Source organism: Pseudopodoces humilis, chromosome 25 (assembly GCF_049639895.1).
Source record: "Pseudopodoces humilis isolate 2021_Gansu_Grassland_sample_001 chromosome 25, ASM4963989v1, whole genome shotgun sequence".
Lineage (NCBI taxonomy): Eukaryota > Metazoa > Chordata > Aves > Passeriformes > Paridae > Pseudopodoces > Pseudopodoces humilis.
The window spans coordinates 1,131,306-1,158,238 of record NC_142224.1 but is presented as its reverse complement, the minus strand read 5'-3'; the positions used below and the strand labels follow the sequence as shown (position 1 = coordinate 1,158,238).

At 52.7% G+C, this 26,933-nt stretch overlaps 1 protein-coding gene and 1 long non-coding RNA gene across 4 annotated transcripts in view; one reads left to right on the top strand and one right to left on the bottom strand.

Moving 5' to 3' along the window:
• Window positions 1-8,883, bottom strand: part of KIRREL3 (kirre like nephrin family adhesion molecule 3) — a 350,972-nt gene extending 342,089 nt beyond the window's left edge. For both annotated transcript variants that reach the window (XM_088066785.1, XM_088066786.1), the window contains exon 1: window positions 8,456-8,883. In XM_088066785.1, coding sequence (XP_087922911.1) covers window positions 8,456-8,516 — 61 coding nt within the window. In that variant the 5' untranslated portion in view covers window positions 8,517-8,883. The remainder of the gene's footprint in view (window positions 1-8,455) is intronic.
• A 1,073-nt stretch (window positions 8,884-9,956) lies between these two features.
• On the top strand, window positions 9,957-12,879 carry LOC148182581 (uncharacterized). Of its 2 annotated transcripts, none has more exons than XR_015774518.1 (3): window positions 9,957-10,264; window positions 10,651-10,733; window positions 11,397-12,879. It is a non-coding gene; the product is annotated as an uncharacterized LOC148182581 (long non-coding RNA). The 2 variants fall into 2 exon arrangements; XR_015774519.1 differs by having other exon boundaries at window positions 11,309-12,879.
• Window positions 12,880-26,933: the final 14,054 nt, after the last annotated feature.

Sequence of the window (26,933 nt, the reverse complement as noted above, 5' to 3'; positions counted from 1 at the left end):
ATCCCACACGGATCTACCCGGATGGGGGAGCTGTTCGTGGAGCTGGGGACCCCCTTGTGTACATTTATCACTGTGGGGGGTACAGAGTCGGGTCAGACAGCCCCACGTCCCCGTCCTGCCTGTGGAGCAGCCCACGGCACTCACGCACGATGTGTTCCCAGGCAGGGGCACCTCCAGCTCCTCCTGGACACGTGTCCAGCCACACACCGGGCTGGCAACTTCAGAGGGGCCCCAACCCTCCTCCCACCCCAGCACTCAAACAAGCTCTCCATTTCGAGGGAATGGCCCTTAGCTGCTGGGCCCAAAGCTCAGGTGCGGTGCTCTCAGCATCCCCCAGCGCTGGAGCCCCGCGGGTCACCTTGGACCTTTCCAGAGGAGCGTGCCACGGGCAGGTGGGAGCGCAGCGCTCGGCTCCATGCGAGCGCGGCTGCTGCCACCGCCAGGCTGAACGGGAACACTGAGGGTAAAACCTGCAGCAGCTCCGCCAGGTGACCTGGTTTGGAGCCAAAACACTCGGGCATCCCTTCCTCTGTGCACCCCCGGCGCTCTCCTCCTCAGTCTGGGCTCCGGAGACACCCCCGTGTCCTCCAGCCGCTCCTCCGGGACTGCGCAGCCGGAGGAGGCGAGAGCCGCGGGCGGATCCTCGGGCAGATCCAGCGGCTGCCGGGACACGGCTGGGATGGGATGCTCGGCACAGGTCCCCTGGAGCAGCCACGGCCGGCCACTAAACACACACTCCGCGGGGAACGAGTGCTCGCAGGGCCGAGGCAGCTGCAGACATCAGAGGAGCTGATAAGGCTCATCTGAGTGATAACGGGTTTGTCTCCAGTTATTTTTGTGCAGCTGGGAACAAGTGGCTACAGTCAGCGCCTTGCCAGCTGGGGAGAGAGCAGCTCTTTGCTATCGTCGGGAATGGAAACACGGCCAGCTCAGCCCCCCACCACACTCCCTGGTTTTCCCTCCTTGCTGGCAGAGCTTGTCATGGGCTGACCCAGACAGCACCAAGTGACATCTCAGGGTGACAGGTGAAGATGCAAAGCGAGGAGTGGTAAAGAGCAGGGTTTTCCTGCAGACACAGCTTGAGGGAAAGATTCAAGCCTCAGCAACATCTCCATGTGATGGCTGGGTTTAAATTCCTGTAGAGAAGCCAGAGGCCTTTTCCTGATGGGCAGAGAGAAGCTCTCACCCAGCACCTGAAGGCAGAGCAGGGAGGTGACCATCTCCCTGCCAGCATGGACTGAGGGCACCCTTTCCTCATGGGCTGTGTCTCCATGGCTTTGGGAAGCCGTGAGTTGAAGGTGAATCAGGGTTACAGCTCCTCACAAAGCAGTGACAGCGGAGCCTCATCCTTGGCCTCACCAGCTGCACCCAAGCAACCCCCAGTTTGTACTGGGAAAGGCAGAGGCAGATCCAGCCAAGCACTGGTCACCTGGGCAGATCTGGAGGAGGGGCTGCTCCTCCTGAGCCAGCAGCCTCACCAGATCCAGCCAATATCGGCCAAACCACATTTTCATCTTCGGTTTGCAGCTTATGCCAAAGAAGGAGCAGCCCTGGTAGTCCAAAAGGAAGCTCCACATATCTCTTTGCACTCCATGCCACAGAATCAGAATGGTTTGGGTTGGAAGGACCTTGAAATGCATCTCATTCCATTTCCCTGCCATGGACAGGGATGACATTCACTATCCCAGGTTGCTCAGGTTCCCATCCAACCTGGCCTTGGACACTCCCAGGGACAGGGCACAGCTCCTCTGTGCCAGGGCTTCATCACCCTCAGGGAAGGATTTCTCCCCACCATCAGCCACCCCTGCTCTAAGGAGCTTCTGCATCTCTCTCCACATCCCTTTCTGATCCAGGGGCTTTGGATCCATCCAAAACAGCTCCTTCCATCCCACTTTTTCCAGAGACTCTCAAAATCCCTGCTGTTGTTCCTGCCACGCTGCCCATTATGCAAGTTCGGCTGTCTTAACTCGCTGCTGAGCATACAAGTGGGGCTGACATTTATTTAATCCTCATAGTAATGTTGACTGTGTACTTACTGAAACACCTCATGCTTATGGAAGACATTTGTTTCCAAGCAGCTTATGCTAAATTGCAGTGATATAAAGGAAACACTTATCCAATATTGACATTCACTGACTGGCAGCAGACTGCTTGAATACTCATTTATGCTGGGGGTGGGAGGGAGACAGGACAACAGGCACCTGAGAGAGATTCAGGCCCTTTCTTTCTGACCTTTTAACGAGTTAGGTGATATTAGGTTAATGATAACCTGCCCAAAATGCAAGGTGAGGCTCCAAACCCTTCTTCCACTCACTCCCTGCTTATATTGGGCTAACAGCACAAAGACTGATCCCTCATCCATGGGGAAGTTTGAGGAAGCTCATCCCTTCCACCATCGTGCGTATTTCACCTGTAATTAGCAGCTCCTCTCACCCACAGTGGGTGCCCTGCTGGGCAGAGCTCCTCAGAAAAACCACACTGTCGAACATTTTCTCCATTTCTATTTCCCCTCCCACAATGTTGGGGTTGCTCACCCAGGAGGCTCCTGAAAAATTCAACTTCAGGCGCTGCCGCATCCTCCCAGGGCTGGCCCAGCCAGGCAGGGGCTTCACCGCTGCCTTCACCTCGTGTCATGTTGAGTGTGACAACCCCAGAACATAAATCCAGCAGCCCTTAGGAGGAGAATTCGCCACCACATGACCACACACATGTGAAACCTGCAATTCCACCCAATGCAAAGTAACTGGAAACAGAAGACGGCGTCTATTATCCGAGTTGAAAGTCTGACCGTGCCTGCATCAATGGTTAATGAGCAGCAGTTATGGCAAAGCCCTCAAAAACCAATTACATCCTGCTCCACCCCAAATGCAGCAGACCAAAAGCTGCTGTAGCTTTTGTTGCGAGTGGGGGCGGTGAATGAACACATTAAGACAAGATCTTATCCCCAAGTTAGCATCTGAATTTAACAATGCGAGTGTTCCACCTCCCACTTCTCCAGCATGTGACACTACCCGCGGCAGGACGCCCAGAGCCCATCGCTCACAGGCACTAAAAGCACATTTAGATTTTAAGCTGTTTAATGCAAGTCGGTAAAAGGAAGAGCCGTGTAGCAGCCAAGTGACCTCCAGCTCCTTCTGCTCCACTTTGGAGGCTGCTGCTGCCACCCGGGAAAGGCAAACACTTGAGTGTGGGTCTTGCCAGCGAGGCAATGAATAAACAGGCTCGGCTACACTCAAAGGGCATATTGAACCACGACATCTGTTAGGCCACCGTTTCCAAGACCAAATCCCAGCATTTCTCTGTCCTACCACAAGGCACAATTCAGAAATGGATACTTTCCTCTTCCCCCTTCCCGCAGTCATGAGGTGCAGTGGAGGAATGGAAACCCATGAGATCTGAGCAGCATGAGGATCCTGCTGCTCAACTTTTGTCTAGAAAGACGAGCATGGGTTTTAAACTTTATTTCTTGCCAGCCAAGAAATCCTGCACATCTCCTGGCATGTTTGAAATGAATACTGGGTTCCCACATCCCTGCAAAAGCCAGGCCATGTGCCAGCCCTGGAGGCAGGGCAGACCACCTCAAAAACTCACAGCTCCACCAAACGCCTTAAATCTCAGCAAATAAGAGACTGATTTACAACCAATTTGTTTCACTTCATACTGATTTATAAAATAAGCTTGTACACGGTCACTGCAGCTCTGTTGCTCTCTTTGACCAGAGGTAGCTCTCAATGAAGCCAAAGGAAAGACTTGTATTGCTCCTGAGCAGAAGATAAATTAGGGCCTTCAGCAATTGTTGGTATAAATTTGCTGGGCTTTAAAGTAAATAAATAAATAAATAGAAGCTGTTTAATCCTACTGGAAGGCTTCTGGAAGTGATGTAAAGCCAATTCTCCAGCAGCATTTCCATAAAGCCCCCTGCGCCCAGCGTGCTGAGGAGCTGAGAGCACTGTACAAACTCGCAGAGCTGATCATTAAATCAGAGGTTTGGAGCAGCCACACTCTCCATCACAGGCCGTTCACAGGAAGAAAACAGTTTATTCAAAGCCCTTGATCCTCAGCCAACTCACAACCTAAGGGGCACATTGGCCTCTCCCCTCTTTATTTACAGCTACAAAAGAAAGAAGAGCACGGAGCTTTTTTATCCTAACATTTGCAGTCCGACTATAGAGCGGCTGGAGCCGGTGACATGCGGTGCTGGGAACCTGTCAGGGATTTCTAGGCACGTTCAGACTCCAGTTGGTGTCCCCTAAACCAACAGGAAAGCACAGAAATAATCGACATCAGCCCGAGATGTGCTGTGCATAAAGTGCCTGGGCACCTCTGCTTAACCTTGGAAGGGGGAGGCTGTGGGGATGCAGAGTTAGCTCCGAGGAGGAACACCTGCCCAGCTCCCCTCCCTATGGCACAGGACACCTGAGCAAAACCCCAGCTCCTCCCTCCTGTGCTTTTCTGAGAGCTGAAACCTTGCAAGAAAAGCTGATTTGAGCAAAGTCATCAGTGGTCCTCACGCAGCTCTCACTGCAGGAGGTGCAGATGGGAGATGGGAAACCTAAATTGTGTTAAAACAGGCATTGGAGGAGGCGGTTCTGCACCATTCCTCTGGGACAGCACAGACTGGACAATGTCAGTTTTAACTTGAAGCTTATTTCAGTTTCCTTCCCACATAGCCCAGCTGTGAACGCATTGCCCCTGCCAAGCCTTCACCTTTCCACCAGCAGCACCTCACAGAGCACTTTCTGAACCATCTCTGTCTTCTACTCAACCATTTTCAGTTCACAGAACCACAGAATATCCTGAAGTGCAACCTCTTGGACTTGAGTTCTTCCTCACCATCGTTTTTAAAGCTCAGTGAATGCTTCCACTCCTTCCCAAACAGCTCCCAGTGCAGACACTGCTGCGTGTAGGGAACAGCCCAACACCCTTCCCTTGCAAAGCTGCCCTGCTCTCCACCTGGCAGCAGGAATTAACATGGAAGAGGGACCACAGCCACAGATTTCCAGGCTTGTCATTTACAGACTCGTGGCTGTCAGACACAGAAACCCCCAAGTGCCCCAGCTCTTGCACACACACTCCCAGCACCTCAAACCTTGTATTTTTCCTCCCCATCACCCACTAACCACCCCCAAGATGTGAAAATCCTCATTTCTTGGTCCTAACCAGTCTTGGTGGGTGGAATTGGCCTGGTTTCTCTCATCAGCATAATTTCACCCTTCTGCACCTGGGGGCTGCTGCTGAGGCAGTGGGAAGTTGAGCCACTGCTGCTGATAACTGGCCCCTCTGACAGAAGATTGTAAAGCATTTGCTTCCAGGGAGGAACCAAGTGAACTGTGAAGGAGAAAAACATACCCTGCAACACCCAGAGAACTCGGTATTCATCACCCTGAGGGAAAGCAAACATGCCTTTGGAAAGAGAGCCCCAGATAGGCAGAAATCTTCCCATCCAAGGTAAATTTAAGATGCTGCCAAATCCATCTAGTACAGGCCAGTGAGAGGAGGAGGTGGCTGTAGGTGCATCTTCAGTGATGCTCCTCCCCACAGCCCCACCTCCCACACCGAGACACATTCCCCAGTTGTTTCCAGCCTCCCCCAGTTTGGCTGGAACGGGAACAGGGGAGGGATGGGTAAGTTATTCCCCAGGCAGAAACAAAGGCAGGCAGATTCATTGCAGCAGCAATTCCTTCCCACCAAGGGTACCACACACATCCCATCACAGGAGGACAGTTGTGCTGGGACTTCTCCCCGTCTCCAAAGCCATGGCCCTGACAGCTTTGAGGGGGTGAAGAGTGAGTGGTACCAGGGAAAAACCTGGAGCACCGGCCTATCAGCTCTCAGAGCCTACACAGGCTGCTTTAGAACATTTGCAAGGGGGAAGGAAAGGGAGGAAGCTCCAGGAAAACCAATTTGTTCTTTCCAGGTCCCCTGGAGCAGTGAGCTGTGGGACAAACCCTCCTCCCTTCCCTCCCAGGGTGATCCGTGCCTGGGGTGCCCAGGTGCAGCACAGCCCCAGACAGGAGCAAAAAGCAGTTTTGTCCTCCTGCAAGCTCCATTGAAAGCCCATGTCCAGCCTGCACGGGCTGCAGGAACAGCAGGATGCCAGGGTATCACCAGGGTGCCCATGAAACACAAACCCAAGGGCACAGGTGTACAAATCCCATGATGGAAAATGTCCTTTTGGGGAGGTTTGGGATAAGGAGATTTTTTTTTAAAGTAGTGTCCAGACCAGAGATCCCAGGTGGGGTTTTCAGCAGAGGTGATCCTTCCAGCCCTGTTGCCCTTGGCTCAGGGGAATTTTATTATGGCAAATCCCTTCAAGCCTTTGGCAAGAAAACACAGCCCTGCCTGCCTCTAGCCCACAAAAAGGAACTTCTGAAACTCCTGAAGGGCAGAGCCAAGTGATTTTAGTTGTCCCTTGAAGTGACTTTTGGACCATCAGCTCCTCCTGAGCAAGGCAGGGCTGCCCCATGCATCCCATCCAGCATCCCATCCCCACACCTCAGGGACACCTTTGGCACGGACAGCGAGTGCCACCACGTCTGGACACACCACGGCGGCCACTCCAGGGGAGACAAACACAACACGTGCTGGAAAATCAACTCCAGCACCCCCATCCAGGTCTTTCCTCCCCCACAGCACCGTGAGGCTGAAGGAATCCTGTGCATTAAATCCTCTTAGGGATCCTTTGCACGGTTTCACCCCAACGGGAAGAGCCACGGTGCTGCCAGCAGCGCCTTTGTCGTGTACGGAGAGCAGCAACTCCACAGAAATGCTCTTGGCTCATCCTGTGGGAGAAAACAGCCCAGCAAATGCTCTGCAAGGCACTCTCCGTGCCTCCTAACCCGGCATGAATAAGCAGGTACCAGATGCACGATCCTGCTGGAAATCAGCTGAGCTCAGGCAGCAGAGCCGAGGAGCCGCCGTGGCTTCCCAACGCGAGCGCTATTAAAAAGTGCATTAAGCCACATTAAAATCATGGCTGCAAAAGGAAGGAGCAGGGGAAGAACGCAACAAATCCCGGCTGGATCCCGCACACAAACTTCTCCGGCCCCGCTAGCAAATTGCCATTTGACCTGCAGGGACTGACAGGAGCTGTGGGAGCAGGGAGGGATGCGGGAAGGCCGGGAGCAGCTTCCAAATCGCTGCTCTGCCCGGCCCCGCCGCTGCCCTGCTGTACCGGGGGGAGTTCAGGTTTGTTCAGCCAGAAACCCACACGGAGGACACAGTGGGTTTCTTTTGTGCAGCAGCAAAGGCAAATGCAAACACAGCTTCCTCCCCGAAGGAATATTAGTACAAGCAGAGAGTGAGGGGAAGAGAAAAGGGGAAGAGAGGACACTGTAGGAGCCCAACATCACATCCGAGCCCAGGAAAAGAGGGAAGGATAACCAGGAGCACAGACACCACAAACACGGCGTCCCTGCTCGGGGAATAGGGTGAAACCCAGCGTATGGTGGGGGATGTTCAGCACAAATGTCTGGCTGAGCAAAAACCCAGCTGCCCGTGGAGAAGCACTACTCTCTTCAAAAGTTTTATCCTTCATTTAATCAACAGATGGACTAGCTGCGTGGGTTTGGGGTTTTTTTATCCCTTTTTTCTTTTTTTCCCCAAGCATCCCCAAGCCGTACCCTCACAAAAGCTGGCGTGGGGACCGCGGCGGCGTGACACAGATGGGATTTGACACCGGCGTTGGGAGGGGATGAGCAGCACAGAGGCGAAGCCGGGGTCCGGCTGCAGCTCAGCGTCCTCCACAGGTGACAGATAGTCCAGGGAGCAGGCACACAGCAGCACGGCAGATACGGCTTCCCAAAACGCACTCCCTTCCCAAATCCTTCTTTATTTTTTTATTTTCATTTTTTTTGCGTGGGAATCAAGCAGGTTGTTAAGTTGCGGGGTGAATTCCTGCGGGTTCCCACGCTCCTGCCCTCGCTCCGGCGCTGTAGGGAGGTGGGGTGGGGACACCCCCGCGGGGTGCCCACCTCCCCCGGGCCGGCTGCATTGCGAGAACTCTCCTTCCTCGCACCCATCCTGCTCAAATCGCTCCCTACCCCGGCTCCACGGCCGCAGGCTCCTGTCCCCGGCTGGAGCCGCTACCGCCAGCCCGAGCGGCTCCTCCGCCGCCACGGAGCCGAGCATCCATCGCCCTCCTGCACCGGGGGAAGCACCGGGCGGCGATGGGGGCGATGGGGAGCGGGGGGGCTGTTGCTCAGCCAAGCCGTGTTTACACACGAACACGATCCAATTAACCGAGCTGGAACAGAAAACACTCATTTGCATACTAAAGATTTTTTTTTTTTCTCCTTATTTTTAAAGGAAAGAAAGGTAAGCTGCCTCGGCGGGGATGCAGGGAAAACTCTGCAATCCTCCCTCTCTCCTCCGCACCCTTCTCCCCTCGCAAGACCCGCACCCCACCCCGAGCCGGGGACCCCCCCCGCCCCGCTCGGGAAGTGCGGGGTCCTACCGTGGCTGAGCAGGAGGCAGCCGAGCAGGAGGAGGAGGAGGTCTGCCTGGAAAGCGCTCATTCCTCAGGGTGGGCTCGGGCTCGGGGCTCCGCTGCCGCTGCCGGCGGGGGCTTCAGGCCGCCGCCCGCCGGCTCCGCTCCATCGCCGCCCCCCCAGCTCCTCCCCCGGCAGCGCTGCCTTCACTGGCGGAGCCTCGGCGGCGCAGCCCGGCTTTTGGAGCGGGGGGGGAAGGGGAGGGAGGCAAAGTGCCGGGGAAAGGGGGAGTAACTTGCGCGCAGCCGGCTCAGCGCGGGGAGGAACATTCGTGCATCGCCCCCTCCCCAAAGCTCTGCGCACCCGGGCGGGGGGAGGGTGAGGAATGGGACGGGGGGGTCCGGGCGGTGTTGGGGCAGCTCCTGCCTCAGGTGTGCGGGAGGAAAGGGATGCTCGGCCCCCTCCCGGCGCTGCCGCCGCCCCAGCGAGGCTCCTAAAGCAGGAGCGCGAACACCTGAGCAGCTCTGCCGGCCCCCTCTCAATTTAAGGTGTGGGGGGCACTGCCCATGGGTCACGGCACCCCTGGAGCCCTCCTCACCTCCCTGCGGGACAGCCTGTCTTCCCGGGGGGCAGGGAAAGGACAGGGGGGCAGCCAGAGCCTCACCCTGAAACACAGGGGAATACTCCCAAAATCCCGGGAAATGACGGGGGATAATGTGTGTATGTCTTCGTTCCCCCCTCCGCCCCCCGGACATAAATTATATCCAACAACCTCCCACGCTTCCAGAGGGAGCTGGAGATGGGGGGGGTGCTCTGGAAGACCCCCAGAGCTGCACCCTCTTTTCCTGCAGGAGAGGAGCAGCAGCTCTTCACACCTCTATAAAAACATATATTGGAGCTGAGACTAAAAGATAAAAATACCCCCCCTCCCCAATAAAGTTTTGTTTGTAAGAGGGGGGGCCCTGTGCAAGCACTTCTGTCATTTATCAGGACTGGGGCAAGGGACAAAAGGGCCTTTTCTCTCCTTTAATCACCATTTTTATCATTTTGGTTTTTTGTTTTTATTTTTTTAACCTTCTTTAATTTCATTTTCACCCAGCAAGAGTTTGGGGCCAGAGCAGAGGTGCCCAAAAATCAAGCCCAAGTAATAAAATCATTGCTTACCCCACTACACTTTGTGTGGCTACTAATACTCATCACCAGTCTGAGGGGCATGTGGGGCTGGCTGAGGCAATTATTAAACCAAAATGAGAAAGTAATTACAGCTGTGGACTCTAATTACTGCAAGGTGAGTTTGAAAAAAAGGCTGCACAGCTCTCCCTGCCGCTCTGGGGCTTTCTGCTTACCTTGGTGGGACCATGGTTAAACCATGGCTACCAGCCCTGGTCTGGCTGAAAAAGGACAACTTTCCAAACTCCACTCATGCTAACAAGCTAAACTGGTGCCAGGTGGTTAAACCTGGCTTAGGAGCAGCACTGAGCTGAGTTTTATTGATTGAAACTCAAGCACTGCACGCAGGCTCTGCTCTCAGCACAGGAGGAGTCACCCTGCAAATAAAGAGCTTTTATTATTATTTTTAGCTTGCATCCCTAAGGAAATCAAGCTTATTTGGATTTGTCCACGTGTGCTGGTTTGCCCATCCCTGCCTGCTTGTGTCCCTGGGAGAAAGAGGTGTAGAAGTGGGGCTGACTGCTTAGAACTGTCCTATTCCTGCATTTTTCCACTCTAAGGGACTCCTGGAATGCATTTTCCACCAGGACATCACCTGCAGCCCTGGCAGGGATTCTGGCCCTGGCCACAATCACAGTGGTGTCCCCGAGCCTGGCAGTTTACAGGTGGTGCATTTTTTGGTGTAACTTTTCTGGCAGCAGCACTGATTTAAATGTGCGTGGAATAAATTGCTCAGTGCCTGATTTCAGTGGGAATTAGATTTCTAAATAATTCCAAGGCTCTCCCTGTTGTGTTTCAGTTTATTCTGCAAAATGTTGTTTGCTTGCAGACGAGGGGTACTAATGTATATTAAGGCTGCTACACAAGTCAGGCTTTCCTGTGAAGCTTCAAAACACCATTAACATTTGCATGGCAATTTCTTCTTTTCCTTTCACGAAAAATATTATTCCTTGCCTGCATCCAAAACAGCAGAATTTTTAACTTCCAGGAATCATGAATATTTTTCTCTCCTTTTTTTTTTTTTTTCTTTCTTCTTCTTTCTCTTTCCCAGTGAAAACATTTCAGCTGGAAAATTCTCATCATTGCAATACTGACCTTTGCAAAGGGCTTTAAATCCTTGAGTGGAAGTAGCAGGTAAGTACGAAGTTTTATTAACTGATTACCTCTGTGGTTTCGACTACATTGGTAGTCAAATTTGATTTAGAGGACCAGGCATGTAAAAAAAAATCAGCTTTCTGACATAATTTTGGCTTGCTGCAGCCTGAGCAGTGTCCTGCAAGATCAGCTCCCCTCCACCTGATTCAGGAGAGCAAATCGAGTGCAAACTGATTATTAGCTGCTCCTCTCGGATATCTCATTTAAATCTGCTCTGTGTTGTGGAAGGAAATGAATCATTCCAATTAAAAAGCTGAGAAAATCAGGGAGCTGTGGGGAACAGCCTTTGGGGAGGAATATGAAGCTGGTGCTGGGTGGCTCTGCCCCAGCTGGAAACCCCACGTGGGGCCCCTTTGCACCCCCTGTGCCCAGACCTGGGTGTGGTGGGGCTGTGGCCACTGCTCCCCCTGGGTTTGGGGGTCACACACCTGCCCTGGGCAGTATCTAAAGGCAAAGAGCAATTCCAGAAGCTGGAAAGAGCAGATGCTCAAGCTCTCCCTTCCTTCTGACTGTCAGTGGGGATAAAACAGGTAAATTCCCCTCTTTTTTTTCAGTATTCCACGTTGACAAGCGTAATAGATATGAAACACCACGGCAATGAAAGCCCAGACTTTCTCATGCCTTTACCTCTCTTACTTCCAGGCTATTTACTGAGAAGTATTTACTGGGAAAAAACCAAAATGTTCTGAAATGCTGCAGCAAAATGGAGGGAAAAAAAAAAAGAGAATAATATAAAACATGTAAGCAGCTTGATCAAAATGAAGCAATATTGACAGAAAATGGGGTTTTAAGCAGCAGGACAACAGCAACTCAGATGGATTTCATTCTTGTGGTATTACAACGCTAAGCCAAGCACCTGGAAGAGAGAGAGAGAGGAAAATAATCACGTTTCCCTGGTTTAGAAAATCTTTTCCTTGTCATTTAAAAATACACATGACAAGTGAAAGCTGTGCAGAGTCCTTCTGGAAAAAAACATGGAGCGGGGACTTGGAGGTTTTCCCTGCTCCTGCTTCAGAGCTTCCCCTGTGAGTTTAAGGAAGCGCATCCCTTGTGCCTCAGTTTCCCCTCTGCAGCACACCACTGCCCTTTGTCACCTGTTTGCAACACAAACGCTTCCAAGCATGGGCTAACTCCTGCTTAGGAAGCAAAATCTTGGATAAAGGAACGCAGGAAGGAGCAGCTGTCCCTCCAAATAATGCGAGTGAGGCACAGCCCTTGTCCCACACTGCAGGACCTTGCTGCAGTTTTGGGGCTGAGAGGTTGTGGAGATGCCAAGGATATCATTGGGATGGCAGGGTGCAGCGAAGCCAGGGTGAGGATTTGGGGGATGTTTGGGGCTGTGTTTTTCCTACCAGCAAAGCAGGGACATCAGAGTGGGAGGCTGATCTCCCAGGAGGTCACCACCATCCTGGGATGCCCTTGGAGGGGACAGAAAACAGGGAGAAAAAGAAAATCTTTTTGCTTGGCCCCAGGTAGACACAGCTGCCACTGCTTTTGCCTGCAAGAGTGAAGGCAGCTGCCTCCCCAAATTCCCCAATTCTGCCTGCCCCTCTGCCCAGGACATGAGAGGAGTTTGAGTGTTCCTGCTCTGGCACTGCCTCCCTTTCCAGAGCAACCCCAGCCAAAAAGTGTCAGTCCCTTTCCACACCTCCCACCGGATCCTCTTTGAAAACAACCCAGGGAAGGCCAGGGAAGCAGTTCCGTGGGGAGAGCCTGGGCTCTGTTCTCTCCTTGTCTCCTGTTCCTCCCGGCTGTGTGGAGAGCTGCCAAAGCCCCTCAGCCTGTGACACTCGATAAAGCTCTGGTACAGCGGCTCTGGGAGCAATATGGGCAGGGCCTGGGAACAACCGGGAGCCGAGGGAGCAGCCTTGAGGGTTAAAAACAAAAAAGAAAAGAGCTCTGATGACATTGTGGGTTCAGGTGGGGAGAGGTTCCTATGGCAGTCTGGCACCCCCTTTGTCTGAGGGGAGCAGCAGCTGGGGAGGCTGGAGCTGGGTGTCAGGAGCAGGGATGGGATCAGGAGCTCTCCTGCTGCATCGCTGCTGCCAGCCAGGCCCTGGGGGCTGGAGTGAACACACAGGGCCCTGGGGCTGGAGTGAACACACAGGGTCCTGGGGGCTGGAGTGAACACACAGGGCTCTGGAATGAACACACAGGGCTCTGGAGTGAACACACAGGGTTCTGGGGGCTGGAGTGAACACACAGGGCCCTGGGGCTGGAGTGAACACACAGGGTCCTGGGGGCTGGAGTGAACACACAGGGCTCTGGAATGAACACACAGGGCTCTGGAGTGAACACACAGGGCTCTGGGGGCTGGAGTGAACACACAGGGTTCTGGGGCTGGAGTGAACACACAGGGTCCTGGGGGCTGGAGTGAACACACAGGGCTCTGGAGTGAACACACAGGGCTCTGGGGCTGGAGTGAACACACAGGGTCCTGGGGGCTGGAGTGAACACACAGGGCTCTGGGGGCTGGAGTGAACACACAGGGTCCTGGGGCTGGAGTGAACACACAGGGTCCTGGAGTGAACACACAGGGTCCTGGACACTGGAATGAACACACAGGGCCCTGGGGGCTGGAGTGGACACACAGGGTCCTGGGGCTGGAGTGAACACACAGGGTCCTGGGGCTGGAGTGAACACACAGGGCTCTGGACACTGGAGTGAACACACAGGGCTCTGGAGTGAACACACAGGGCCCTGGGGGCTGGAGTGAACACACAGGGCTCTGGGGGCTGGAGTGAACACACAGGGTTCTGGGGCTGGAGTGAACACACAGGGCTCTGGAGTGAACACACAGGGTTCTGGAATGAACACACAGGGCTCTGGGGGTGGAGTGGACACACAGGGCTCTGGAATGAACACACAGGGTCCTGGGGGCTGGAGTGAACACACAGGGCTCTGGAATGAACACACAGGGCTCTGGGGGTGGAGTGGACACACAGGGCCTTCTCAAATCCCCCTGGAGCAAAGCTGGGTGTAGGGACACACTGGGAATGGGAGGCTGGACAGCAGCACCACAGGAAGAGCCCTGGCAGTTCTGGTGAGGGCAGGTTGGACACGAGTCACCAGTGCCCTGGCAGCCCAAAGGCCACCGAGTCCTGGGGACATCAGCCCTGCCTGGGCTGGGCTGCTGCTCTGCTCTGGGCTGGGGCAGCCTCACCTCCAGTGCTGGGGGCACAGTATAAGAAAGATCAAAAGCTGTTAAAAAGCATCCAAAGGAGGGACATGGGGATGGGGAAGGGCCTGGAGGGGCCACACGAGGAGCAGCTGAGGGCACTTGGTTCGTTCAGCTGGAGCACAGGAGATGTGGGCAGAGCTCAGCGGGGCTGCGGCTCCTCCCGAGGGGCAGCTCCCATCTCTGCTCTGGGACAGGGACAGGAGCTGGGCCAGGCCAGGCTCAGGCTGGATTTAGGGAAAGGTTCTTCCCCCAGAGGTGCTGGCACTGCCCAGGCTCCCCAGGGAATGGGCACAGCCCCGAGGCTGCCAGAGCTCCAGGAGCCTTTGGACAGAGCTCCAGGGATGGCCAGGGTGGGGTTTGGGGGTGTCTGTGCAGGGCCAGGGGATGCACTGGGTGGTCCCTGTGAGTCCCTCCAGCTCAGGATATTCCAAGATTTATGAATTCCTGCCATGCTTCCCACACCCACCCGCTCTGCTCACAGCCTCAGGCCATCCCTGCCAGGCTGGGGACCCTGATGGATCAAAGGCACAGAGGTGGCCAAACCCCATCACTGACGTGGTTCTTGTTAGGTCCTTCCTAACTTTACCAAGATCAGTCCCCAGGCCATTCCCTGGAGGCTTTTTGGCTGCCTTTCATGCAGGTCTTTTAATGCAAAGTTATTTTAATGCTGTGCTTTGCATTCTGCTGCTTCCCTTCTCCGCTGTCAGGGCCGCTGCCACACAAGGTTAAAGCAGCCAGGCTGGACCTGCTGGAATGTTGTGCACGGATGGGCTGGGTGTGCTCCCTCTGCTTCTGGAAACTGGGATTTATGGGGCACCGCTGAGAAGCTGGTGGTGGAGAGGGATGGCTCCCAAACCCTGGGGTGAAGCTTCACAAGATATTTCCTGGGATCAAGAGAGAATTGCCAGCGTGCAAGAGCTCCCTGCTGTGAACAGACACAGGGAGCACCAGCCAGCCTCGAAATTCCCAGCTCCTTTTTCACTGCCCAGATGTGCTTGGGGACTGTCTCAGTGTCTTGCTGGTGTTACAGGAGAATTGGGGCCAGGTTTCACCCTCCACCAGCTGGCCCGAGGTGGTTGGTGATATTCAGATCTGGGCAGATTGTCCCAATCCACTGGAAAACTACTAAAACTCTGGCTTAGGGTGTTGTTTGCATGTCTGAGCACCATAAACACTGGACTGCATTAGTGCTTGCTGAGAATTAACATCTGATCCAGGTGTTTTCCAGGTCCCACAGAACTTTCCCAGCTCAACAGGGACTTTGGAGGGAAGGCAAGAGCTCCACAGCTCCTCCTGTGGCTGCGGGAGAGGAGCTGGCAGCAGGAAAATGTGATGGGAAGGATGTGCTGAGGCTGCTGGACACCGTCCTCCTCACCAGTTATGCTTTTTAATATAATTTTTGGCGATTTTTCATGCCCCAGACTCACTCTGGAACCTGGCTTGGACTTTTTTTTGCTGAGGAGCTAAAACCCAGTGCATTGGAAAATTATGAACGAGCTGCAAAGGGTTAAAGGGAGCATTTGTATAAAAACAATGAATCCCATTTTTGCTTGATTGGCACTTTAATTAGGCCCATGTCCTTTTTCTGCCACTGCAATCAGATTGGAGGAGAATGGGAAGCTTCCACACCGTTATATTTATCTCAAGATTACAAGATTTCCATTTTTTTTTCAATGCAAAGGGGGAAAAAAAAGAAAAATAAAAAGAAAGAAAAAAAAAAAAACCCTGCTACTTTATAAACGTGGCAAGGGAACGATATTATTTAGGGCTCGGTGAAAGTGTGGCTTCCTGATTGCAGCACAAGAATTAATCTTATTATGTTAACAAGGGATTGTTATGCTAAGGAGAAGAGGGAAGAAAAGTTCTGTCTCTCAAGTCTGCCAGGAACGAGGCCGGGGCTGCGCAGGCTCCAGAGCCAGCCTTGAATTTAAGAGCTCCAGTGGAAAGAAGAAAGCCCAAAGTCCTTGTGGTTTTTACAAGGCAATTTCCCTGGTTTTCCTCTCTCTGTTTTTAGGGGAGGTTGTAACTGCAGCTCACAGCCCGGGAGTCCCTGGGGCTGGTCAAGGATGGCTCAGATCACAGCACCTGTACCTGAGCCCAGCCACTGCCTGAAATCCCAGCCCTGGGAGCAGTGAGGCTGAGCAGGGTTTTACACCCACAAAAAAGACAACTCCAAGCCCATCAAAGAGAGGGAAATGGGATCCTGGAGATTTCCAGTTCCTCACCTTCGTGGGAAATGTGTCTTTTGGGGGGAAGAGGGGTCGCTTTATCCACTGAAAAAGAGAAAAAGAAAAAAAATTGTTCTGCACTACTTTTGGTGCTTTCAGGTGTAAAAAGACAAACCTCAGGGTAACCCTGGAGCTCCTTCCCCATCTCCCAGTCCTGAGCCCCAACATCTTCAGTTTTGGGAACAAACATTCCCCAACACGTGTCCACATCCTACCTGCCACCTCTCCAGGCTGGCTGTGTCACAGGAAGAGCCTGGAGTCAATATCCAGCCCCACTTTTTCCTCTCTTCTTTCCCAGGGAGCTTTCAGAGCCCATGACAAGCGTGAGCATCTCTGAAAGCAAAAGTTGGCTGCGAAATTCCAGCCTGTCCCTGGGCTTTGCTCAAATCGAGGCAAAGGCGTTTGTTGTGCACTGGAATAGTTTATTCTTCGAGCAGAGATAGAAATGATGCTGTTTGATTGAGGTGGCTAATTACACAGCTTGGAAAGTAAATTACAGCTATCAAATACCCCAGTGAATATTCCCTTACAAATAGGCAGAGAAGAAAATGAAATTTTTTGGGTTTGCTGGCAATTTGGAAATAAAAACATTGTCTCTGGTGGCGAATGTAAAACCAATCCCTTTCAAATTCTTCTGCAAATGCTAAATTCAAATGATGCTTTGTTGTAGACCAACCAGACAGCTCACCCTGATAGCTCTAAGCTACTTTTATTTTTTCTGTTTTGAGGGTTTGTGTCTCTTTGTGACTTTTGGAGACACTTGCCCTCTCTTTGCCATCTAATCTTTTCAGTGAAATATATTAATAGCAAGTTTTAAACCAGATAAAACTGCCCAAGTGGAATAAAATTCTTGGTCACGCAGAGTAAATTGCTTGGCAGAAAAAGTTTAATAGGAAAGAACCCACCCTGAGCCATCCATCTTCTCAATTAGTAAATACACAAAAGTCTGAATTTCATTGCCACATGCAAAGATTTATAGGCAAGGATTAGTGTGAAGGGAAATGTGGGGAAGAGCAGCAAACACCTGGATTGAGGCTGAGGGCTGAGCTGATCCATCTCCATCTCATCCCTGCCTGCATGAAATGGCTCTTTGGATGCTGTTTGCTTACCCAACCCTTCCCAGAAGATGCTGTTGCTTGTTTTTCTGGGACCACACCCCAAACCACCCCTTTACTTCACCTGCAGCCACACAAACTTGGATCTCCTCTTAAATATCAACCTTCTGGGGCCAGGCTGCCAAGCTCTGCTTCCCCAACACCTCCCCTCTGCCTGTGCTTTTGGCCTGGAGGACTGGAAACCCAAACTTCCCAAGCCTTGGTTTCTCCAAGAACACAACAGGTGCCTGGCTGGGGGAGTTAGGGAATGTTTTCCAGGCCTTTTTGCTGCAGAACTCTGCAGTAATGACTCCAATCTCCCTGTTTGCCTCCCTGCTGAGCCTTCAGCCTCTCTTGCTGGGTAATGAAAGCCAAGCATCTCTCTGGGTGTCTCTGCGTGCCTCTAAATTCCTGGGGCCTATTAGGACCAAAAAAAAAAAAGTCAATTTTCTTGTCTCATCCTCTTTCCTGGCCTTTAGGAACAAACCCAAAGCTCACAGCAATCCCCCCTTCCCAGCCACCTTGTTACCAACATCCTTGTGCATCCCGAGGCTCGCTGGTGGCGGGGACAAAGCAGCACTTCAGGGACACTTTGGCATCTCCTAATTTGCCCTGTGCCACCCCTTAGTCCCCAGAGAGGTGGTGTTTTGTTGTGTGCAAACAGCACATGAGGTGCTGGGGGGATTTGTTATCCCATTCCCAGGGGTACAATGAGGGATGTGTGGGATTTGCAGCCTCAAGGAGCCTGGCGGCCTTTGGGGTCTGTATGGGAGGAGAAGAAACACAACAACAAAATCTCAGACGTGTGCCAAGGGAATCCCATCCGAGCCCTGATCCTGGAGCAGCAGCTGCTGAAACTCCCTTGGACTCTGGAGGAGGGCAAACACCTTGTGGCAGGTGCTGCTGCTCGCTTTGCTGGGCCCAAATGCAAAATAAAGCTTCTGTTTCACCATCAGCCACAATAATTTGTGTTTCCTCCTCAATATCCAGCTGTTGGGGCTAAAAGTTTGGTTCTGAGCATACCGCTGCAGATCCCTGGATATCAGAGCATCCCAGACCCAGCAGCTACTCACCCCCATCCCCCTGTGCTGCAGCCACCCCAGGGCTGAATGGAAGGGGGAAACCCTGAGTGCACTCTGCACAAAAAGCCACTGGCTGCACTTCCAGGGCGTGTTCCCGGACACAGACGGGCATGGCATGTCCTGGAGGGGGAATTTTTCCCTGCTGCATGACAGGTTTTGTCCTAGCATGGGTCAGAGAAAGCCCAACCTTGATGGGTTTCATCTAATTTCTATTACAGTCGTTAAAGCTTCCTCTTGCATGAGCTGAGCCTGTCCACGAGGCCTGGACTGACAGGCCATTAGGGAGCAGTTATTTATAGCAGGCCATGTTAATTTTACAGGATCACAGACCAGTGATTCAGTGCCTGGCGCTGCTGAAAGGAATCACTCACAGCAATAAGTGGGAGCTGACATGAAAGCACCTCGATCCAGCCAGGAGCTCCTGGGTCAGCAGCGCAGGGAGGGGTCACACCGGGATGGGCCATGGGTTGGGGACCCACGTGGGGGATGCTGAATGATCAAATCATCCCTTGCAGACCTGGTTTGGTGTGAACTGATGGGTTGAGACAGGGAGGAGGTCAAGGAAATCCAGAGAAATGGGTGATCTGAGATGCAGGGAGAGTGGGTGATGCTAAAGGGAAGGGGCTTTTTTTCCTGCAGTACCCCCAGGTTTTTCCAGCCCTGATTTGGGAGCTGGGAAGAGCCCACACTCTGGAACAGCCACCTTTTCTGCCTCTCTGCTCCATGGCATTTTCTTGAACCACCAGGATGCCCAGTTCTGCAAAAGGGCTTTGCTCAGCCTTTATCTGCCCCAGCAAAGGGCCTGAAGATACTGAATGAAACATGCTGGAGATGAGGGAGGAGGAGGAATAGACAAAAAAAAAATAAAACCTCCTGCATTGTACTGAATTCCCTTGAATTTTAAAGTGCTTCATGCTTGAAGCTTTCTGGGTGGAAGAATAGAAGTGGGGAGAGGGAGAAAAGACAGGACAAAAGGAGCATTTCCCAGACATGGCACAAATTGCTCTGGCTCTGGGTATGGCTGATCCAGATGGTGCTGGGGAACTTTTCCCACAGGCTCAGAGCAGAGCCCTGCTGAGGATGGCCAGTCCAAGGCTGGCTCTGGGGCTCTGAGGTCCTCTCCCCTTCTACCAGCCCATGGTCATCCCAAAATGAGGCACCAGCACAGTCCCGGGGCGGCTGCAGGACAGGGCAGCGGCAGGATGGAGGCTGGCACAGGAATGCTGAGGACAGATGGATGAGCTGTTCCTTGCTCTGCTCCCCGTGTCCTGGTGTGCCCCAGCCCTGGGAACACCGAGGAGGGACAGTGTCCCAGAGTGGCTCCCCCCGGCCAGCCCCGCTCTGCCCCAGGGCTTTCTCCATGCCCACGAGTGATGGAGGCATCAGAGGCAAACTGGGGCGATTTTGGCCCAAAATCCTCAGCATCACACCCTCCAGAGCCCCCTAGGAAAGGGATTTTCTCCAAGAGATCTTTTCTAGGGATCTGGGCTGGCAGCATTTTCACTCCCAGGGGCTGAGAGGCTTCTCCTGCTCCTGCAGCCGGGCTGTGCTGAGCCACGCGCTGACAAACAGCACAGACAAGCAGTGCTGAGGGGAAGGACACTTTTCCTGTAATAAATATAATAAAGGGACCATAATTGCCCTGGAAGGTGACCCCGGAGTGCTCCAGGCTCCTGTCCCCGTGTCACCCACGGCATCTCTGCTTGCAGACAGTGCTTGCACCCACGTTTTCCTGCCAACCTCACCCCGTGGGCGATGTCGACCTCTGACAGAATTGGGCATAACCCAGTTAAACCTGATCTCCTGCTCCCCTTCTCCTGCCCAGCCAGGACACCTCACCCCTGCCTGCTTGTCTGCCCAGCTCCCTCATCACAATCCCCCTGGACATGGGGCTCCCCTTTTTATGCACTCCTACAGCATCTCCTGTACCCTGACCTCAGCTGAGCCATGCAGGCCATGAAATAATCTGATAATCACAGCACTGATAACAATAATCATCATAACAACCCCGGTCCTGGCCAGGGCACCTGTCACCTGGGCACGGAGTGGCAGTGACAACCGGCTATTACACACCTACCGTGATCAGAGTGGTGCCAGGGCTGCTGTGAGGAGGGGAGTGGGGGAAGCAGGAAAACAAACCCAGCTCTCCCAAAGGAAACTTCCACAAGGGCAGCAAGACAAGGGTTTATCTATGAGCCCAAAGAGCCATTCGTGACAGGGGGGCAGAATGGTTTGGCCTGGAGGTGGACCTTGAAGATCATCCTCTTCCACCCCCTGCCACGGGCAAGGTCACCTTCCACTGTCCCAGGCTGCTCCAAGCTCTGTCCAGCCTGGCCTGTGACACTTCCAAGGATCCAGGGGCAGCCACAGCTACTCTGGGCACCCTCTGCCACGGCCTCCCCACCCTCACAAGGAAGAATTCCTTCCCAATACCTTTTTCATCTAAATTCCTTGGAGACCCTGGCCCCTGACCCGTGTTGTTGCACATAGCACTTCCCCTTGGATAACACCAGCAGAATTCCCACCTTCCCTGGAAACCCCAGCTCCCCCCACCCAGCCCCAACCCACTGCCCTCCCTGTTCCTGGCCCTGCTCTGGCACATGAAGCCGCTGGAATAAGTCCATTGCACGGGCCACTTCACCTCTTCCCCTCTACCTGTGAGGAATCCCAGCTCCTGCTATTCCTTTGATGCCTTCCCTTCAGCTGCCGCGGAGCAGAAATGCTCGTATCAGCAAACAGATGGCGGCTGAGGCATGTAGCATAAAATATATTTATCAAGGCAAACAGCTGTAGCCCATTTCTTTCTGAAGATTTCTATTAAAAGTTCTCTGGAGCTACAAGCTGCTCCGGCTCTGCAGCCGGAATAAAGCCGAGGGGACAAATGGCTTTTTGCAGAGCCTTTCTTTCCCCTTCCTTGGCTCTTTTTTCACTGCCTGAAGAAAGCCCAGCCCAGCTCTGCCGTTGTGGCACATTTGCAGGCATGTTTTAGATCACTGTTGTGCCCAGCTGTGTGCTTGAGGTGGGGCAAATTATCCAGAAAGGTTCCAGGAGCTCCAAGACTTGGGACAACACTGGGACATCAGAGCTGCAGGGTGGATGCCCTTCACTTCCAGGGATATCTGTGCCCAAGGCCAACGCACACTGAGCCCTGGGCTGGGATGGATGGCTTCCCATGGCCCTTTGGCAAGCTCTGCTCTGCTGTTTTCCTTGTTTTTACCCTGAACAGGCTTTGCCACCACATTTACAATGAGTGAGAATAGCCAAGTTTGGAGAAAATGCGAAGTTTTGCTCAAGAGTAAATTAATTTTCTTGGCAGACGTTCCTTGCACGGCTTCGGAAAATTCCCGGCTTTTGCCATGAATTTCATTGAAACGTTGACAAATATCACGAAATCCTCCATGGAAATGGGAATTTCCATATTTTGTATTAAATATACTCTCTCAGTCCTGCTGTAGTGACTCACGGGGAGCCCACTCCAGTGGGGCCCCAGCTGAGCAAAGGCAGCCCCAAAGGGGGACATGTCACCCTCTGAGGTCATCTGCCACCAGGGCCAGGACTTTGGGAATGCCCAAAGGTAGAAGATGTGATTTGGAGAGGAGATGAGCTGAACATGGAATAATCTAGAAAAGTAAAACCGTGGAGATGCCTTTGCTTCTTCTGTATGGATGTGCCACATCTTTACATCACCCACTGCTGTCCCAAATCCCCCTTTTTCCTGCATTTCTCTGCAAAGGAACAGCTTTTCCAAAATGATCCTCCCAAGCCCCAATCATAAACAACATTTTCTCCTCTTTCCTTTTTGAAAAAAGCCCTTTTTTCTTGCTTTTCTGTCTTTTTTTTTTTTTTTTTATTTTTTTGGTGTAAAATATTCTTGGCAGCCCCTCCTTTGTAACCGCCTGCCGCTTCCCCAGCCAACAGCAACGCATTTCATCCCAAATTCAGCTTTCTATTTTCAGGCGAGCGAGCAGTGGGATGAAGAGTTTGCCCTAAAAATGTGCTCAGAGGAGTCAGGCTGCCATATGTGCCTGGAGATGTTCCTTGCCAGCCCCCTGAGCGGGGAATCCTGGCAGGGGCTGTGCCATTACCTGGGAGCAGGGATTTGGCCGGCTCTTGGAAAAAACAAAGTGGAAGAGGGTGAGTTGGATGGTGAGGGGGTCACAGCTTGGGAACAAGACCCAAGAGAAATGGGATTTTATTCCAGCTTGGCTGCTGGGTGGAATTCCCTCCCTTTCTGTGCCTCAGTTTCCCCAGTGCTGTGCATTGCTCTGCAAATTCCATGTGTGGAAATGAATGGGGAAAATGGCACATGTCATGTCAGGAACATGGATAAGACACCAGGAGTTTCCTTTTTCACTCTGGGGATGGAAAATGTGCCTCAATCCCAACACCAGCTCTACACCTCCTCTCCCTGGTTGCTTGGGATGCCCCTTGGAGCAGATCTGTGTGGGATGGATGCAAGAAAAACCTGCCAGGGGCACTTATCCACTTCCAGAGGAGCCTAAATGATTCTTTGATTATCTCATTACTGCTCCAGTAAACAGCTCAGCTCCGCTCCCGGTGCCACTCCAGCTCTGTGGCTGAGGAGATCCTGGGGCTCCTGCAGGATCCCAGCACCAGGATGGGCCCCACACCTTCTGCCTCTGTCCTGAGCTGTGGTGGGGAGGCAAAGGAATGGAACTGAAGCCCTTTTTTGGAGTGTATTTATCAGTCAGAGTTCATCATTAACCCAGAATTACTGCAACTCTGTAATTGTGGAGTCCCAGGATGGTTTGGGGTGGAAGAGACCTTGAAGCTCATTCCATTCCACTCCCTGCCATGGGCAGAGACACCTTCCACTATTCCAGGGGGCTCCAAGCCCCACTCAGCCTGGCCTTGGGCACTTTCAGGGATGGGGCATCCACAGCTGCTCTGGGGGCTCCGTGCTGGGGCCTCCTCATCCTCACAGGGAGGAATTTCTCCCCAATATCCCACCTAACCCTGCCCTCTGTCTCTTACATTTTCACTCTGGGCTCTGTGACCACTTTGCAAAGTTCTTGGAAGCAACTGTGTAAATAATGATGCCAAAAGATTTTGGGAATGTGTGAATGGATTCAGAGGGTGCTGAGGGGGGTGGGATGTGCTGAATATTTGGCCTTCCTGCTTCATTCATCCCAGAGATTTTATGGCCTTCAAAGCCCTAGGGAGGATGGTCCAAACTGCCACACGTCTCCTGGATTTGGAGACTGGGACGTGGCCACGGCAGGAGAAAAGGGAGCTGCATCTCCCCTCCAAATGAGAGACATGAAGGGAGAGGGAGAGGAGAGAGATCAAAACAAGCGAGGCAGCAGCAGGAGGCAAGAGAAGAAAGGCGGCAGGAGAACAAGACCGGTCCCAAAATATCCCTCGTGTTTCCTGCGCCGCAGACCAAAGCTCACACTGGGAAAGGCTTTTTGCGAGGGGAAGAGGCTCTAAGCTGTGCTCAAAGCTCTGCCTCGAGGTCCCTGGGGAGCCGTCCCTGCGCTGAGCGGGGAAACAGCTCCCGCTGCTCCCCCAGAGCGGTCCCTGCGGGGCTGCCTTTGATCGGAAACGCTCCAAATTCTTCCTGAGATGGAGCCTCAAGAGGCAAAACCCCACCTTGTCTCAGTTTTATTTGGTTTTTTTCCCCTTCCTGACTGGTTTGGGTTAAATAGCAAATCCATTTATAGGTGGAGGAACTGATTTTCTGTGTTAGGACCCACCTGCTTCACGTACTCCCAATTGTGAGCACAGGAGTGGGAAGGGGAGTGATAAATCCCAAATTTCCTGAATGACATTTAAATATTGGCCATGTAGATAAATGAATTTATTTTCATAATGAATTTATTTGGTGTAGCAACTGGTCAAGCCCTTAATCTGAAGGGATCAGGGCAATTTGGGAGCATCTCTTGTGGTCACCAGTGTTGACTCATCCGGATGTGGGATGGAGGTGGGATGTTGGGCAGGTCTCACTGCTCATTCCTGCTGCTGTGCTGCCATGTGAGGACAAAAGGGTGTAGGGAAGAGCATAACCCAGCTCTGCACAGTGATTTCCAAACATTTCCTCCACCTTTCTTTGGACTCTTGCTGGTTTCAACCTGCGGCCACTGACCTGCCCCACCCTCCTGAGGATTAAAATGACGCCTGGATAATAATCAGGACACTTTGTAGGGAATTTAAGCAGAAGGTCACTGAGCAGAAATAACAACCCACCTGCCAGCCCTGCCCTGTGCCACTGTACCCCCAAAGTGCCCTGACAGGGGCTCTGAGCATCCCAAGGTTATGACCAAACACCATCAGAGCTGAGGGGTGGTAATATAACAGCCTAGAAATTGGGAATGAGATTAAACAAAACACTAGCAGGTTTGGAAGGGAAGAAAAAATCAAAAATCAAAATCAAATTGCAAGTTTCCTGCATTTGTTGTTTAATAAGAGCCATGGTTTTATTGTGCTGCTGGACCGGCCTTGGTGGGGTCTTTCATTTGGCCTGGACAATTAAATTCCCTTTAATTACTGAAAAAACCCCAACATTTGGCACCTGGCAATTCCTTAGTGTCTCACAGCCTTCTCCAAAGGCAGATGGGTCAGTCCTTTCCCAGGGCAGAGGGGAACAATCATTTCACAGGGACTGGCAGGGGCTGGAGGTGCTCGCGGTGCTGCTGGAGCCCGTTGGGAGCGAGCCTGGCTCTCCCGGCTCCTGTCCAGGGGGAGCTTTGGGCTCCATTAAAGCTCATCCTTCCCAAAGACACCTGGGTTTTATCCACACACATCAAGAGGTGGAGCATTTCCCATTTTGCTTGATAATTTATTCCCAGGGTTAATCATCCTCCCTGCTAAAAATTCAGCCTAATTTTGATCTGAATGTGTCTGGCACCAAAGTCCTGCAGCAACTGCTCGCTTTCTTTCCCTGCCCAGCCTCTTCTCCCTCTGAAGCTCTTGGATGTCATTACAGCTCCCTTTTTTCTGGCCCCTCGAGTGATTTTCCTCCAGCATCTGCAATTTTGCCAGGCTCTTCTCTGCCCTCCTGGATTCCCATCGTGGGACCTGTCAGAGCCTCATCACACCTTAGGATAGATCTCAAAGCACCTAAATAATATCCGCACCCCCCAGGGCCCTTCTGCAGGATTAATTTTCCACTTCAAGATAGAAAAATGCTTTGCAGTTCCCCGTGTAAAATAAACAAGAGGCGCTGCTCCTTCCTCAAGCAGCTGCTCGGGGCTGATTTCCCTGGAACATTTTGGGATGCTGACAGCCCCATCGCCTCCCTCCCTCCCTCCCTCCTCCCCTCGCCCGTCTTTGCTTCCCGTGCCACGGTGACGGCCCCGGCGCAGGAGGAGATTAGCCCGGTGTCCGTGCCTCGGAGAAGCGCCGCTTCCCTTTTATCTCTGGGATGCAGGCGAGCTGGACGTGAGCCCTGCAGGGATTTATCGAGGTGCCCTGGATCTGCCTCCTCCTCCTGCAGCAGCTCCTTTGAGCCCGTGGGGCACCAGCCCCGACAGGAGCGGTGGAAGGAGGGGTGCAAAGGGCATTTTTGTTTTGCCAAGGGCAATCCCATGGAAATTTTGTGCTGAAATATCTTGGAGGCAGCACCTTTGGAGTCATCTCCTTTGCCCTCTCCTGGTCACTGCTTTGGAATTCCTGGGTGATGCTTTGGTTTTGGACAGACACAGAAACTCTCTGGCCTGTCCAGGTGGCACCGTGGTGATTTTGGGGGGTGTTTGTGGCTCCAACGCAGCTCTGAGCAAAGCGAAGGCACCGGGAGTGCTGCAGGAGGAAAGGGATGCTTGGAAAGGGGTGGGAATGTGAAAATGCCAATGGTCACTGTGAGGAGTTAGGCTGGGGGGTAGGACACAAGGCCACTGGGCTGGGTGTGGTGATAAGGAGATGGTTCAGACCTCTGAGTGCTCTCAAGGACACTTCCTTTGCCTCCCTGGCTTCCAGGGATGTGTGATGTGGTACAGAGGGGCATGGAGGCTATTCCCATCCTACCCAGAAACCTCCACACCCCATGGATGGAGCAGATCATCTTCATCAGCCAATTCCTTATCCTCTTCCATGGGACCCTTTTTTTGATGAATCCCTTGACTTTCTCCTGATTTTTGGTGATCCCAGCACCTTCAGGGATGCTGTCACATTGGGATAGAACAGAGAAGGAGGGACTGTGCGGAAAATCACGTGGGAAAAGCCATAAAGGAGACAGAGGAGTCCTTCAACTTTATTTGAATAAAGGCAGAGTCCACCGGGCCACATGCCCATGGGGTTTTCTCTCGAGGTTTCAGAGCCTCCCTTTTATTCTAACTCCTGGCTGCAGGTTGTCCTCTTCCTTTTCCTGTCGGCTGAGCTACCAGGAAGGTACAGCCTTCCTGAACCACCTACCCCATATCCTTCCTTAAACCTGACATTTTCCCCAAAGTTCAGAAGTTTAGGCTTGTGCAGACCCTTGTCTCTTCCAGGAGCCAAACTGCCTGGGCTCTGTAACAAACCTGGAGACATTCAGAGCCATTTCAAAGCCTCCAACACTCAAACCCTCACCCATGGAATTGTTTGTAAAGACACCAGGACACTTCTTCTCTTTCAGCACCCTCCTTCCCTTTTTATGG